This window comes from Parasteatoda tepidariorum, chromosome 4 (assembly GCF_982258835.1).
Source record: "Parasteatoda tepidariorum strain Cologne lab strain chromosome 4, Ptep-v5.0, whole genome shotgun sequence".
Lineage (NCBI taxonomy): Eukaryota > Metazoa > Arthropoda > Arachnida > Araneae > Theridiidae > Parasteatoda > Parasteatoda tepidariorum.
This window is the reverse complement of record NC_141758.1, coordinates 75,536,647-75,553,744: the sequence shown is the minus strand read 5'-3', so window position 1 is coordinate 75,553,744 and position 17,098 is coordinate 75,536,647. Positions and strand designations below refer to the sequence as shown.

General features: G+C 31.9%; 1 protein-coding gene across 2 annotated transcripts in view; it reads right to left on the bottom strand.

Moving 5' to 3' along the window:
- Positions 1-389: 389 nt before the first annotated feature.
- Positions 390-17,098, bottom strand: part of LOC107444278 (uncharacterized) — a 684,996-nt gene continuing 668,287 nt past the window's right edge. For both annotated transcript variants that reach the window (XM_071182438.2, XM_071182439.2), the window contains 9 exons: positions 16,557-16,721; positions 14,057-14,152; positions 11,667-11,777; positions 9,866-10,062; positions 8,815-8,963; positions 6,438-6,480; positions 3,308-3,494; positions 2,006-2,141; positions 390-544 (listed from right to left, as the gene is read on the bottom strand). In XM_071182438.2, the coding sequence (XP_071038539.2) occupies positions 493-544; positions 2,006-2,141; positions 3,308-3,494; positions 6,438-6,480; positions 8,815-8,963; positions 9,866-10,062; positions 11,667-11,777; positions 14,057-14,152; positions 16,557-16,721 (1,136 nt within the window). In that variant the 3' untranslated portion in view covers positions 390-492. The remainder of the gene's footprint in view (positions 545-2,005; positions 2,142-3,307; positions 3,495-6,437; positions 6,481-8,814; positions 8,964-9,865; positions 10,063-11,666; positions 11,778-14,056; positions 14,153-16,556; positions 16,722-17,098) is intronic.

Genomic DNA, 17,098 nt, shown 5'->3' with positions numbered 1-17,098 from the left:
AAAGAATATGATTTGCCTATGATGCTATTAGAATAAAACATTAAATTATAAAAATGGATAATGATAAAAAATTGGCTTATTACAGTCCTTTTCATTTATTTAACGTAGATTTAACGGAACTGAAATGTAATTTTATTTTATTTATTTTAAGTTATTAAAATAATATAATAACTTTTCTTTGTTTCCTGGAAGATTTGATTCGACTCAAGTAATAATACTGTCATTTGTTTACGCAAAGCATAAATATAATTCGATCGAACAGATTGAAGTTAGAAAATGCATTTCATCATGGTTTGTTGATAACTTCAACAATATGATTATCTCTTACAACAGTATTCGCATTGTACAAAACTTCATTGACATCCACAAATGGCATATACAATGATCATTTTACATAACTCTCATCTCTTAACTGAGCATATATTGGACCACGTGTTTTAAATAATTTTTTTTTACACATTATTGATATTGATGGAGCTAGGATCACCATCGTTATCCAATTTTAATCCATCTATCAATTGAATATTCTAGTGCGGCTAACCACCTGAAAAACAAGATAAAAAATATTGAGAAATAAAATAATTACATTGGTCTTGAAAAGTGAAAGGCTACGATGAAGAATACAAAGATAATTAAAAAGCATATCATTAAATGACCCAATTGTGAACTGTAAAAAAATAATAATGTATCTGAACACCAAAAATGGTGGTAACCAATTTACACTAAAGTGGTGTAGTTAAGCACCATATGTAACTCATGGATCTAATGTTTCATTATACCTATGTTCTTTTACACTACTTGGTGTGAAGTAGCCGCCACCATTTTTGTTATTCAATAACATTCACATTTATAATTACAGTAGGGTAAAATATACCTTAGAGTCAGTAAAATTATTTTTACAATACAATATAAGGTAAGAATCATTAATTGAAAATGCATGTAAACACCAATTTTTAAAATTAAATTAGTTCGTAAATAAACATGTGCGTTGCACAGGATAAATCCAAACCAGGCTTAACAAAGTGGATAGAAATTATACGTTAAAAAATCAATTAATACATTTCTAAGAGATTTAAAAATTGAAGTATAATTATCCTTATTACACATATAAAAATATACAAAATTATTTAACGGCGAAATTTTGTTTCTGTTTATAAAAATCAGCGTCGAAAATGACAAATAACTCTAGCTAGCTTATTCCAGATTCTAAACAAACTATTCTATTTGGCGTTTCTTGATATTCAAAGAGCGCCAACATTTCGGAATTGAAAATAATTCTGGTACAAAGAAAAAGCGCAAAAGTTTGGTATAAGTTTATTAAATATGAAGTGTTTCGATTTAAATTACATCTTTTAAATCGAAAGCTCGACTTGGTTAACCCGGAAGAGTGCCCTTGCACAATTTTTTGGGTTGTTTAACATCATATTTAGGGAGATAAAGCAATATAGTTTTTAGATTTAGTTATATACATATAGTAATATATACATATAGTTACATATATATATATAGTTATATATACATATAGTTATATATACATATAGTTATATATACATATAGTTACATATACATATAGTTATGTACATATAGTTACATATAGTTATACATGCATTGAGCTTTGCAAGTCTTGTAATTACCACCCTTAATATGTATTTATGTAGTCTTTGCCAAAACTGCACATAAGTGAAGGATCACTAATTAATATTTAAGAGGAGGAAACTGGACTCTGATTCGTCTTAAAAATAATGGATCCAGCTTCAAGTAAATAAGAAATCCCAAGCTTGGAAACAATTAGTCGAATTTTTATACGTTTTTAAATGAGTTATGTTCTAAAAGTTACACCTCCAACTGTCGCTTAAACTTTTTGTTCGTAAATGATGTAGAATAAAACTCTTCTTTATGAATATAAACTTATTAACTTCACGTATGCATAAACAGCCTCATTGATGTACATTTTCCGCTGTATATATAAGAAAATTAGGTTATTAAAAATCATGAAATGCGTTACCTTTTCTTATCAGTTTCTGAATCTGCTAGAAAATAAAGATGCTTCAGTCTGGGTTCCGGTGGTACTGCTTCAAATGTATTTTTCTTTCCTTGATAACTACAGCTTTGGACCTTGTAACCATGCAATTGAAAGAGACCTAAAATGGACATAAATGAGCATGAAAAAGTTATCTCGAAAATGAATCAACAAAACATTAAAATAATTTATTGCATTAACTCACATGATCACAAGAAGTTGATGAAATAAATGAAATGGGACTAAACGATGAAGGAATATAATTAACTTATTTAATTTAACAAGGTCTATGGTTAATTTATAAACAGCAGTCGTAATTCGTTAAGATGGAAACACTTAGCATAGATTTTCGCTTAAGACGAAGAAAAACAGTTCACCTATGACGTTACATGGAAAAACAATTGCATTGTATAGTACGAACATAGATTTTTAAGACGAAGTAAATATTAATCCTAATGAAAACTTTATTGTGACTCCATTGCAGCGACCTACCTTGTTGACGCAGGTTTGTAATTTTTTATGACCTAGATAAGTAAGGACAAACGCCTTTGTTCTTACACTCGGGACACAAAGATTCAATTAACAGTTGATTGTTTAAAAACCGTTTTTGAACCAAGGACTCGCTAGACTTGCATAGTAATGTGTCAAGGTTTAAAAGGATGAATTCGTTAAGAACTGAGTAAGCATTAATTGATTAACGATTGAATTTAGTTCAATAATATCATTCCTTTACGGAAGAAAATCTTGTTTAAAATAAATTAATGATTAGTTTTTTTTAATGAATTTCATCGCCCGGCTAGATTTACATTAGCTTAGGGTGGCACCTTTAGATGCAGAAATAAGGAATTTGTACATTTCGTTTACACAATATAAGCTAGTCGTCATTTTTGTTTTGTATTTTCTATTGAATAGTGATAAGTGAGCTAGGATGGCTCAGGGAATAGAGGGTTCGTCTTCCAATGAGGTGACCCAGCTTCGAATCCAAGCGGTGGCTAGTTGAGAAGGATTCATCTCCCTCCTCGCACCAACCTCAGTCCCCACGCAAAATATATTCAGTGTGGGTTAGAATTCCCTTTCAATCTGTCTAACCGTGGAAGGTTCTACTGGTTTTCGTCCCCATGTAAAGCAAATATGGGTTAGTTATATCAGAAAGTTTTTCGCGAAACTTCCCAATGCTTTATTCAGGAGTTCTCTTGTGTTCTAGGTTGCGTTCGAAATAACAAGGCCATGGAGTTGAACATTGACGCCGATTGTAAAATTTAAAATAAAAATGAATATTGGCATTACCTAAGGCAACTTTGGCGTTGCGGTCGGCGTAAAAGTAAAGTGATGCGCCTTTTAGGAGGAAGAAGCGCTTACGCCATGCTTTCCAACGCTGACTCAGCTTACTCAGTGGACCCTGGCAGATGACGTTTGGAATTGAAATGGGAGGCAGTTGGGCATTCCGCAGGCACTCGTCCACGTACGGGTCCGCCTGCAACAAAAATTATTCTTTGTGCTATAACTGGACACTAGAATAAGTAATAACAACTAGATGTAAAAACTAGTAGTAGATTGTTGAGTACATTGTGATTGCAATTTGAATCGGGCTGTATTTAAATTCAGACAGTAAAAATGTTACGAAATGCTACAGGTTCGTTGGAGGAAGAAAAATATAATAAGTATAGCACACTGAGAAAAAAGAGCAACGTTAAAACTACCAAAATATGGTAAAATTTACCGTGTTTTTTAGCTCTATGGGAACACCAAAGAGCTTGGCAATTTTTGTCGAAGCTCTTTGGCAATGGTCTTGTAATTATTATAAAATGAAAATGGTTTTGGTATAATATTTAAATACAGACCACAAAAATGTTCCGAAATGCTACAGGTTCCTTAGAGGAAGAAAAATTTAATAAATGTAGTGCACTGAGAAAAAAGAGCAACGTTAAAACTACCAGAACATGCACTTTGGCAATGGTTTGGCATTAACAATAAAATATGTTCTCATAATATATAAAAAAATTAGGTAAGTGTAGTTAAGTTTGATTATTTTATCATGATACCTTAGAGCATAGATTCTCAGCCTTTTTAACGTAGCCGACACCCTAAGCAGCAAAAAATTTCAACGTCCCCTTTGTGAAAATCCAGTTATTTAGAGTATTGGGATGGAGGGGATATGCTGAATTATAAGAGGCAACATTTTCAAGTAATTTTCTTACGCGTTAAATATTTTTTTTTTTAAATCAAACAAATATAATTAAAAAAATATAATTAAAAAAACACTCGAAAATGTTTTTTTTACTCTAAAAAGTAGTCGACTAGGTAGGAGGAAGGGAAGGCAATTAAGCATTTTTTGACGATAGTCCACAGTTCTGGGTTAAGGCGACTGATGGTACCTTGAAGGTAAAATTCTGTGAGACTATCACCATTTCAAAGTTTCATTAGTTGAAAGTTCGGCCGATTCCTTTTGAATCTGAACCTCTGCAGTTTTAGCATTCACAAAAGAGTTTAAAACCCATTGAGGGACTTACGGAGACAAAACATCCTTAAAACGCTCAGCAATGTGCAAAGACTCAAGGTGTTGACAATATTCTTGTATATCATCAGAGGGAATTTCACCATTCTTTTTAAGACCCAATAAGATTGGAAATTAGCTGAAATCATTTCGACCGAAATTTTGATTCAACAAAATGAGTTTTTTTAGAACGGCAGAAATAACTGATTTTCTATTGACCAAATCGAGCTCGTCTCCTTGAAGTTGTAAATTTACATCATTAAATTTTGCAAATAAATCCGTCATATATGCAACGTCAATCTTAAATTCCCGCAAATCTGTCTCAGAGCTACGTCTCTGTCTTCGAGGAACTCAAGCGCAGAGTCGAAAAGATTCCAAAACCTATTGAGACAGTCGCCTTGGGAAAGCCAGCAAATTTTAGTGTGTAGCAGTAAGCGATTGAATTCTTCATCATTTTTCTTACACACTGTCTGAATAATCGATTGTTAAGAGCATTACTGCGAATTTCGTTCACAGAAGAGATCAACATATTGCAATGACTGATGAAAACGGTCGCTGAACTTTTTTTCCAACTAAATGCTGTCTGTGAATGAAGCAGTGAACAGCTAAAATATCTGGTACCACCCTCTTCAAAAGGGTAATAAGCCCACGATGTCGACCCACCATTGCAGAAGTGGCAACAAACATAATACATATTCGCAAGAGGAATGTTTTTCTCTTTAAGATAATCTTCGACAGTATTAAAAATATATTCTCCTTTGGTAACTACAATCAAGTTTCTTGAAAAAGCATCTCTTGAATAATTTTTCTTTCCTTCACAAACCGGACGTAAGTCAACAGTAAAGCCTTATTACTTGTTGACTCATCCACTTGAAGGAAAAATACGTTGGATATCAAAAGTTTGCATAAGGAAACTTCAATGTCTTCAGCCATCTCATCAATCCGTTGCCACACTGTATTGTTGCTTAATGGGATATTTTTGATTACATTGGATGCGACTGGATGGTGTAAAACTGTTTTTAAAACTTTCCTGACAGTTGGCAGTGTTAACTCTTCGCCGATGGTATGAGCTTTTCCAGATTTAACAATTAACTTTGATATATTATAGGAAGCTATCAAACCATTTTCGCATTTTTGTGATGAGATTGCTAGTGAGCATGAGACCGAAGGTGGCTTCAGAAACTTGTTCTTGATGTTTCTGAAGAATGACAAATCTTTATTTTGCTTGTCAGAGTAAATTTTTTGCTCCGGTAAACGGAGGGTTTCATTGCCTCATTAGATAAAAAATTATTAAAAAGTAAACACATAGGTTGTTGAGAGTTAGGTACAGTTTGGACACAATTTTTATTTTCATGAGCAATGTTTGAAAAAAACTTCAAAGAATCTGTTTGAGCATTTTGAAAATTGTTTTTCTTAAGAATCTAAGATAGTGTTTCAGAAGAGTGTGTAATAATTTCTTTTAATATTTTCACAATAAATAGAAGTATTTTACAGTAATAATACTGAATTCCAGAGGAAATGAAAAATTTTAAAGTAAGTAATGCTTCGTTTAAATAAAGAAAATTAATATTTTTATAAGGTAATCTAGAGCTCAAAATGCTTTTATTTTATTTTGAAAAACAGATACGATTTTAATAAACTTTCTATTACTAGAGGTGTTAAGTTAGTTTATTTTAAAATAGATAAGTAAGTAATGGCAGTTTCTCATTAATCATTCAAAATAAAATAAAAATTACTGTAAAATAAGAAAAAAATTAAATTTAAAATAAATTCAAACAGACTAAAAATTAAACGAAAAATGAATTGAAATTAAAAACAAATTGAAATTTAACTAAAATGCTAAAAACTAAAATGAACAGTAAATTAAGAAAAAAATAATGAATGATTAGTTAAAAAAATAAATGAAATTATGAATGAAATTACCCGTGAAGCTGTTGCAGCAACTTGGTTCAAGGCACTGATCCATCTGAAAAAAAATGAATGATTTGATATTTATTGGCAGAAAATATTTATTAATATATTTATATAAAATGGAGGTGAAAAATATCTATCGATGTTTCTCATAGTAATATGATCAAGGACCTGATTGAACACTTCATTCGCTTTAAAAATACACAAATATGAAACAACAGTCGACATGTTTCACGCACTTCAAAAACAGACGCCCATTTTCAAGACTTGTCAGACGCTAATTTAAAGAAACTAAAATGATTTGAAATAAAGAAAAAACTAAAAGTTGTCAGCGAAAAATGGTAAAATTAAGGCGAGAAACGTAACTCGAAGAACCATAGAAGCCGAGAGAAAGAGGAAAAAGACAATAAAACAGAACAGGAAGCAAAAGTTTTTATTTTATTCATTTGAATTCTGATTCCCTAGTTAACGACATTAGTTACTCCCCTTCTCTCCATAATGCGTGGAAATGTATTTTAAACTGATTTGCCTCTCGGCTACGGGAATTTTTCTTGCTCTGTTATTCATCTTTTTTCGTACCACAGTTGACGAATCGTAAAAACACGATTCCCAGTAGAACAGCGAAGTCAAGGCTGTGGTCAGTGTGCGCGTGGGTGACCACTTTGATCAGTCTGTGAAGGGTACGAGGGTGTGCGATATTGGTCCTCATTAAACTGTTCTACCGTAAAGTGCCCGACTTCGACCGCAGATCGTCAGGCTACCGAAGAAAGGGTGCCATCCGCTCTACAGAGGATCAAAATTGTGATGGTATGTCCTCGGATTATCCTCAGCGATGCTTCCCGGCCCGTCGCAAATAGATCATTGTGCAGCTCTAGTGCATCGTAAATGAGCTACAACAACTTTTCCCCTTCTCTCGTTTTCTGTGGTTTTTCTAGTTTTGTTTCTCACCTTCATTTTTCCATTTTTAGTTGGCAACTATTACGTTTTTTTTTAAATTTCGAATAATTTTTGTTTCCTTACATTCACGTCCTGCAAATCTTAAGAATGAGCGCCTATTTTTGAAGTGCTTGAAACATGTTGACTGTTATTTCATATTTGTAGATTTTTGAAGTGAATGAAGTTTTTAAGCAAGTAATATCTAACTGCTTCAGTTTATTGGGATTATTTATTTTGATCAAGGTGTGTTTGTTTGAAAATTTGTTTGTACAATAACATTTATTACTGAAAAAAAAGAAAGCCATATTGAAATTGAGAGCAGGAATCAGGTATTTTCGGCATTATTTTCGCAGGCAAGAAAATTTTTTCAAAAAGTCTTCTTTTTAAATATGATTTTAAGCAAAATCAAAAATGAGAAGTTTAAAAAAAAACATTTCCTTTCAGAACTTCTTTTTTTTTCTTTCAGTGCTTTTAACTTGTTTGCAATGAATATAACAGATATGAAATTTTTCTTGCAAAATTAGCATAAACATAATTAATTTTATTGCAATAATATTGGGCAGTTTTTCAATTTATCTCATTATTTTGAATGCTCAATATGTGCATATAACCTCATTATTTTGAATGCTTTTGAATGCACAATAGCTTATTATTTTGAACGGCTCATTAAATCCTTGATTGACTTTATTTAACAGAGTTTTTTATACAAGTTGTTCCCAAATTATCGCCCTTAATATAAATTTTTGAACTCAAAAACGAAGTAGAAGGAAATTTACAAAGTTAAGGAGCACAAATTAATATTAAAATGAGGGAAAAAAAACGTCATCGAATTCTAACGAATCATTAATAAGAAAGGCGGGACAAAAATTAATTATTTTGTTTGTCAAAGAAAGCAGGTAGGAGCTGAAAGGATGCTTATTAGAGACGCCTCCTAGTTTCATCAGGCAATCGTATTGGTTTCAACGCTTTTCCTCCTACCTTTCTCATTTGCGATTAACAGTTATTCATCTTCACTTAATTATTAATTTGTGACCCTTTCTTTACTTATTTTTAAGAAAGAAAAATGTTATCGAAAAAGAGATGTATATTAAGGGCGTTGATTACAGAACACTCTGTATAAATCGAAGATTATCTTTTCTCAAAGATAGTAATAAAATATTAATTATTATGAATTGATTATTAATTAATTATTATGAATTAATTATGAATTAATTATTATTAATTGATTATTATTTATTTATTAATTATTTATTAATTAAATATTAATAATTAATTATTTATTTTTTTAAGTTTTCGAAGTTTTGGAAATCATATGTTTTTGTTCTTTGTTACATATATAGGTCAAAAACTCAAATAATTTATGAAACATAATTAATCAATTATTTTTATCTTGGACATAAATTAACTATGGTACTTGGATTGAAGCTTAAAGAAATCAGTGAATTGTGATTACCTTGTGGCGGTATCCTCATCGTCGGCAGAAAAGAAAAATGGGCATTCGCCGAACTTGGACACCTTGAAGGCGTGTGGCGCCCCGGCCTCTGGGACGCGACTTATTGACTGATTTTGAAGCGCCAAAGCACCGAGGGGCTCGTCTATTTTCTGAAATGAATGATTTAATAAGAATGAAATATACCACTTACTTGAAAGCAGATGATATAGAAGGAAAAAATGCATGTGAATTGTTTCCTCCAAGTCCGAAAAAATAAGCGAAGGTAAAAAAAAAAATGCAATAATAAAATTTGTTTTGAAAAATAAAATGTTTTTTTCTCCAGTTGTAGAGGTTTTTCAATTCACTAAGGATTTTTCCGGATAAGGGGAAGAAAATAGCTTACGTAATCATTCCTCATCCTTCGTAATACGGAAAAAAAATTCAAGTTCATTTTTTGTTTTCTTATTGAAAACATAGTTTAATATTTCCTTATTCGTATCCCCATAGAAGAATATAGCTACAAGAAATCCCACTTTTGTTATATTAGACATAGCAGAATTTAATTTTACTTAACCACATTTTGATAATGAGTTAGAGCTCGATATTACGATGCCTAAAAAATTGCCCGAAGTTGCAAAAAAGTAGACATTTAAAAACTATTCAATGCAGAAAAATCAGCGATTACTCTTAAATGTTACTGCTAGACTGTAAAAACTTATTCATTGGAGTTAGAATTAAGGTATTTAAAATAAGACATGCAGGGGAAAGGGTATTAACGTAAAAGAAAATACATTTAATTCCCACTGAGTTTTAAAATATCAACCCAAAACAAGGAATTTATGGCAAAATCGCACTAAAAACTACAGTGTTAAAATCTAAATTCTAAATTTACCAATTATCATTGGCTTAGGTTATCCGAGTATCTTCAAGATCATGCTCAAAATGGTAGTGTTAAAATTGAAATCCTAAATTACCCAACCAATACTGGCTTAACCAATATTTCCCAACCAATATTGGAAATTTTACATAATATCCTTGTATCAAAAGTTAAATCGTTTCGACAAGGGCTTACCTCACAGGTTTTGTACCAATAAAGGACACCGTCAAGTTTTACAGCGAACCAACGCCGGCACCATTTGTGACTGTATTGGCTGCTCACACTTAACCTCTGAAGAAAACCAGAAAACACAGGAGGATTTAAACTATCACTTAGCACCGGAGTTAGAACATGGCAGGTCCGACTCACCTCCATTTTAAGAACTTCTGTCCCTGTGAAAAGAGATTTATAATTGGTGAGTTTATTTATTCAGAATGGACTAAGCAGGCATGGATTCGTAATTAATTTTGAATTAGTGTGATATTTCAATGGCAGTAACAACGTAGATCAGATATTTAAGCTTATAAATCTTTAGGGACTACGAGATTAAATAGAAAAATTATTCTTCGGTTATCTGAAAATCATATGTTACTTAGACTGTTTCATTACATTTTAGTGAAGGTAAAAACAAGTCAAACTAATGTGTCTTACTACAACAGCAGATATTACAATGTCTAGAGTATGCTACAATACTATATTATACAATACTATACTATACAATACTATGTCATACTATACTATACTATACAATACTATACTATACAATACTATACTATACAATACTATACTATGCAATACTATACAATACTATACAATACTACACTATACTATACAATACTGTACTATACAATACTACAATAGCGTCTTATTACAATAATGTCCTACTACAATCGTGGATACAGTAATATGTCGTACTACAATAGTGAAGAAAAACAGAAAAACAACAATAACTGAACTCAAAGGAAACTTAGAAAAAGTAGAATATCATCGACATATTTGTTTTTAATTCTTTTGTCTACAATTTTTGTTCTTATTTGTTTGTGTTTACAAAAAAGAAAATTTTAGAATGCAAACGGGTTTTGAAAGATTTTGCTCATACAAATTCTTTCCTGTAGATATCACCACACAATGACGGTATTGTCATTTCATGTATGGCTTTTAAAAAATATGACTTTCAAACTTTACATTGCAATCGGTGGAGGCATTTAAAAACAATAATGGTTTTCTTATGGGTGAAAAACATTTGAGAGCTTGTGTATTGATGACATAAGTGTTAACTTGTATGTGGCACATTTGCTAAATTAAAATTTCTTGTAACATATATCCGGGTTCACGCTTTGTCCTAAACACAGAGGCTGTAAAAGCTCAACCTAGCAACTCAACTATTTCAATAAATTTTTAGCGATTAGCATACTGCATGGAATTTCAAAATGTCTTGAACCATAATGTCATTTGCTACTTCCTTAAGAAAATATTGGCTAGTTTAAAACGATAAGTTGAACTATATTGTTGTGATAAATTTGCACTATATTTCAAAATGTATCTCAAGCCATCGAGATTATGGTTAGACGTTGGACCGATTTTTTTAAAATGTGGGTAAAAGCTTAAAGTATGAGATAAAAACTTTTAATCAATCCGATGGCTAATATTTTTTTTCAATGCCCACCCGGATATTGAATTTTTGTCTTTCGGCTATCAGAAGTTCAGATTTGTTGATCACTCTCTCGGGGGTACCATATTAAGTGGGCCAACGTTGCTCCCACAGTAAGAAGAACAAACAGTTCAGAGAAGAGAATGAAATAATATCTAAGCCGTATCCGGGATTCGAAACCATGACTTTTCTGACTTCAAGTAAGCTCTCTGACCACTATACAGCCGATCGGCTATTGTAAAAACAGAAATCAAGGGCAAAACGAAGAGTGGCTGCAGCCCTCTTCGGATTTAGCAAATTTATAATGTACGTAATTAATGATTCTGAGGATTTAGGATTACTTACCTGAATGAGCCAGTTTTACTACTTCCGAATGATTGGCATCCAAAACATTAAGACCATTGATAGAAACTATAATATCTCCTATCTCAAGGCCACAGATGTCTGCAGGAGTTCCTAATTAGAAATAAATCATGTAAATTTGGAGTATACAATCAGTGACTCGTTATTGAGTATGTAGGCTCGTCATTATAAACCCATTAAGTAATGATTAATAGTTTCATTAAGTGAGTGTTTCTCAAAAGTATCTAGATAAATAAGCGTATTTAAAACAACTGAATGATTTTATGGAGACAGATTACACAGTAAAAAATTTCGGTAATAAGCATCGGCACCCTCAGTGCCGGTACTTTTTACTGTAAAATCCATTTTTACCAGAACATGTTAAGAAACAAAAAATCTGATATACCGTAATTACTTAGTAATAATTACCGTAAAATCACTTCATGACTATAATTAAATAAATGCTAAACTAAACTAAACTCAGTGGCGCGATAGCTCTAAAAGGCCAAGGCCTACTGTGCCCACCTCAGTTTTCTTGACCCACTGAAGGGATGAAAGGCTGAGTCAACCTTGCCCGGCCCGAGGATCGAATCAGGGAGCGCGAAGCACTACCGCTCAGCCACCAGGCGTCATAATTAAATAAATATTACTGTAAGAATTACGGCATAACATTTTAAGGTAAAATTGAATTTTACGGTAAAATGGATTTTGCGGATAATGTGCCCTTTGAGCCGGTACTTTTTTTACAGTATGTAGATGCAAAGAAGAAGAGTGATATTTAAGCTTTCATGCATCATCAAGTAATTCGTTTGAAGGGAGCACTTTATTTTAATTTTACTGATTTTGATCTCATTTAAAAATGGTAAGTAACATCCGAAATTCAACCTCAATTACTTTCGCTTACAAAACCTACAAAAATATAGGTTCAGTATGAAGATGCAATAAGTAAAATTCAAAATTTATTTATTTTAAAATGAATTCTCTCATTTTTTTTTAAAAACAAATTTTAGTTTATTGTATTTATCTTTTAATACTCACGAATATTTGAATACTTTCAAAGTCATTCAAATACAGATTTTTTAAATTAATCGAATTTTAAAATCTTTCTAGATGGAAATGATAAAACAACATCTTATTACCATATTTTAAATATCCCACGAACCGATAGATTTTTACGTTTTAATTAGCTTCAAGAAATTAAAATTGAAATATGGTACAGCTTCAATAAATGGAAATTACACTATGGAATAGCACTGTAGAATAGCTTTGGAATAACACTTTAAAATACAGTGAATTTAAAATGAATTGAAATGCAGTGAATTTGAAATGCATTTTAAATACATATTTGAATAAAACGAGAAAATTAATAAACATAATAATCGAAACAATGATAGTATATTTGAAAGTGAAATATATTATATGCTTTATCTATTTATGATAATTGTATATTTGCAGGCGAAGTCACGTGTGGGTCAGCGAATCAGGTTCGGCACGCAAGTGCGACGTGACGTCGCTTGCAAACATACCTTTTAATTTGATCCGAATATTGAGTCAACCTAATAATAAACCCGAACCCTAAAGCTATAAAGTAAATATGTTCGGCACAACCACGTGATTTGTTGGGAGTACGTAATGGGATACCTGCAAGTGACGTACTGTGGGTATCTCGATCCTGATTGGTTGCTGAAACATGGCCTTTATTTACGTTAGCAACTGCTCTACCCATCCTAATTCGAGTACGCCGAATTCTCTTAACTGATAAATTCTATATTCTTTAACAAAGATTTGAATTCTTTCCCTATGTATTTCTTACTTTAAAGATTGGCATGAAGCCATATAAAACATAAACAAACTACTTATGCATCGAAGTTGCCAGGTGCACAAAACAAAAATTTATCACTGTTACAATAAAATACATCAACAAATAATTAATCTAAGCTAAGTAAAAGACGTAGACGGGAAAGAATTATACTTCAACAAATTTGATGTGCGATGCGACGTTAAATATAATTAACTTCACGTTAATCAACATTCTGACTTATGTGGAGAAATTTTGTACGTTACAATTACGCCATTACGTTAGTACGTTAAATGCGCCATTTTGCTTATAAGTGATCAGCTGGCGCTGACGTCTTAGGTCCCATGTGCGGGTATTCGCGATCTTCTTCTTCTTGAAGAGCAACAACCGAATTAAAAACACGGAATGTGTAAAGCTTAAATTCAATGTAAATAAAAAAAAATACAGATTATTCCTATTCTGAGAAAATAAGTAGTCTATTAGAGAATAGTAAAATTTCTGGCTCTATGAGAACATCAAAAATCTCAGTCATTTGCATACACATTACAAATTAATTTTATTAACAAAAATTATTCAGGGCATTCTTTATATTTACCTTTTTCTATGTAAGAAACCACTACAGGCTTACTTCCATGAATTCGGAAGCCGAATTCCCCGTTATTTCTGTGAATTACCATTCTTTTGTCTACCTCTAAATATAAGAAGAAAATAATTAGAAGAAATAAATGTTATACTTAGGAAATTCAAATTATTATGAACTCAAAAAGTCTGAAAATATTATTTAATCTTACTCAGTGTAATAAGTAAAAAACTAACTCCCTAACCTTACAGTCCATGTTGGACCATGGCCTCACTAACAATTTTTCTCCAAAGTCGCCTGTCTCCAGCTCTTTGTTTCCAGTTTCCGATCTTTAGAATCTTAAGATCTTTCTCCACCTCATCTAACCATCTCTTGGTCGGCCTTTTTCTTTTCCTTTGGCCCTTGAACAGCCCCTTGAATATCTTCTTAGTGCCTCTGTTTTTCTCCATTCTCTCAAGGTGTCCTAGCCATTGAATTCACACTCCGATTCCCGACATGACTGTACCCATAAAGCCTCCCACTCTACTTGTCCCAGTTACCTATCAGAACTTCAACGCCTTAAAGCCAATAACAACTTCAATTTCAACTTTTAGGAGAAATTTATCTTTTCTCACATTTATTTTTCCATTCAATACGTAACCATTTTACCGATTTTCTACTTTAGTCTCTTTTACGGCCTTTAAGTTTATTTTGTTTTTCTTTTTATACTTCTTTCTTTCTTTTTTTTAATTTTGTGTAATTAACTTGTATTGTATTTAATCTTTGTATTTTTAAACATTGTGACTTTGTAAATATCTAAATTGTTAATAAATTCTTGCTGACTGGGCTCGTTCCTAGGCTGGTGTGGAGCCGGACCAGTAGTCAAGCTTTGGGCTACATGGTAAAGGGTCCATAATGACCAAGGCACATGTCCAAAGCTTGGAGAAAAGAAAAAAAAAGAAAGCCATTGAATTCTCTTTGCTTTTACATAATTGATTACATCTTTTTCTCTAAATAGTTTTGAAAAATTTCGAAATTGCGTCGCCTTCTCCACAGATCACCCTCTTTGACAGGTTCAAAAATAGTTCGAAGAATTTTTCCTTCCCAGGTAATCAGCATTGTTTCTTTTTTCTGGGTTGGAGTTCATGCCTCTGATCCATAGATAACGGTTGGTTTTATTATAGTTTATAAACCCGAAGTTTTGTTTTCTTCTTTATTACTTTTGATATTAGCAATCTCTTAAGTGCACAAAAACTGCGATTTCCAGCATTTAGTCTTCGCTTAATCTCTGGTTTTCAGTGACAGCTGAACCCAAGTACTTAAATTCCCTAACTCTTTCAAATTTTGTCTTTTCATTAATTTGTAGTTCTGTGTCCATATCCGTTCCCTTACAATCCATTATCATGTATTTGGTCTTATCAATATTTATTTCTAAACCAAAAAGACTAGCTTCTTTGGTTAAGTCTTTAACACTAGATTGCCTAAGGAAGTCATTTTGAATGCTTTTAATTTCAATTAGAAAAACAATGATGTATATAATGACACAATTTCTTAGAATTTTGTGACTTTTTGAAAAACATATGATTTTTTTTATTCTTAATATTTACTAATAACTTGTTATATAACTGTAAATAATATAAAAATGTTAAAAATTAATTTTCAGCAAATTTATTTACCCATTCACAATCTAGTCATTTTGACTGCTTTTAGGCAATATGGGTATATACTAAGTGTTAAAAAGGTCAACAAGTGCATTTTTGCTTTTTGCTATCAATATACATCATCGGCGAAAGCAAGGACTTGTTTCGTTCTATTAAAAATAGTACCACCTCTATTTGATATTGTGTTACGCATCACTTTTTCAAGGCATACATTAAACAACAAGGTCGAAAGAATGTCACCCTGTCTCAGTCCAGTTACCATATCAAATTCCATGGACATTTTGTTTTGTACCTTTATTTTCGCTTTAGTCGATGAAGTTGTCATTTTAATCAACCTGATTAATTTATGAGGGATGTTAAACTTGCGCAAGGTCTCTAGAATCAATTCTCTGTTTACTGAATCATACGCAGTGCAATAAGTACCGAAAATTTTATCAAAAATATCACTTCTAGTTTTTAAAATTTTGGAAATTATCCCAACATTTGTGATAAATAACTATGTATCAAAGAATTATTAAATTTTTAATACAAAATTGTTTAGAGAACAAGTTGCCAACATTATTACGGTAAAGACGATTACTAGTACTAGCCATTTCAAGATAATCTGGGTATTTGATTGTTGGGCTCAGAACAGATTCTTGATACTGATAATTACATTGTTCAAAACTTTTTTGTGTATATTGGATACCAGATTTGGCATTAAGAAAAAAAACTAAAATTTTCTACAGTGCATTTAGTCACAGTTTTATTTAATTTTACACTGTTTATATTTATCTACTTATTCAATATTTGTTTGTTTATTTACCGACAATACATATTTTTATGCGCATACGAATAAATTTAGTCCTTTGTCGCTCAGCAGCATCTTTACTTACCGAAACGATTGTTGGCAATACGGTGGTACATTTCAACGCTGGCTTTTCGATGAACCATCCGATGGGTGACACTAATGTACTGATTGAGGAAACCATTCTCGGATTCTGTAGAATCTGTAGAGTCGGTACGAGTCAGCGGAGGACGGGATGATGAATCAGGCTTCTCTAGGGACAAAGAAATCACTCAATACTATTGTTATTAAAAATGTCTTTTGTACTTTATGAGTGTAAGTGACTCTAAATTGAATATATTATTTTTGTCTCCATTTAGCCTAGCTCTTGAAGGATGTGTTTCCTCAGTGCAGTTAGACCAGAAAAATAGTATGTATCATTGTTGAAAATTTTTTGAGTTAATTTTGAAAATAGTACAAGAATTAATTTAAAGTTAGACTAAATAGGAAAAGTATCCAACGAGAGAGTTTGGTCAAAAGTACATGAACTCTACCTAAAAATGTGGATCTGTTTTATGGTGTTTTCTTGGTTTGGCCTGGGTCCTTTAGTTCTTGTGACTGGGAACAGGAGCTTAGAGATGTATGTGGATT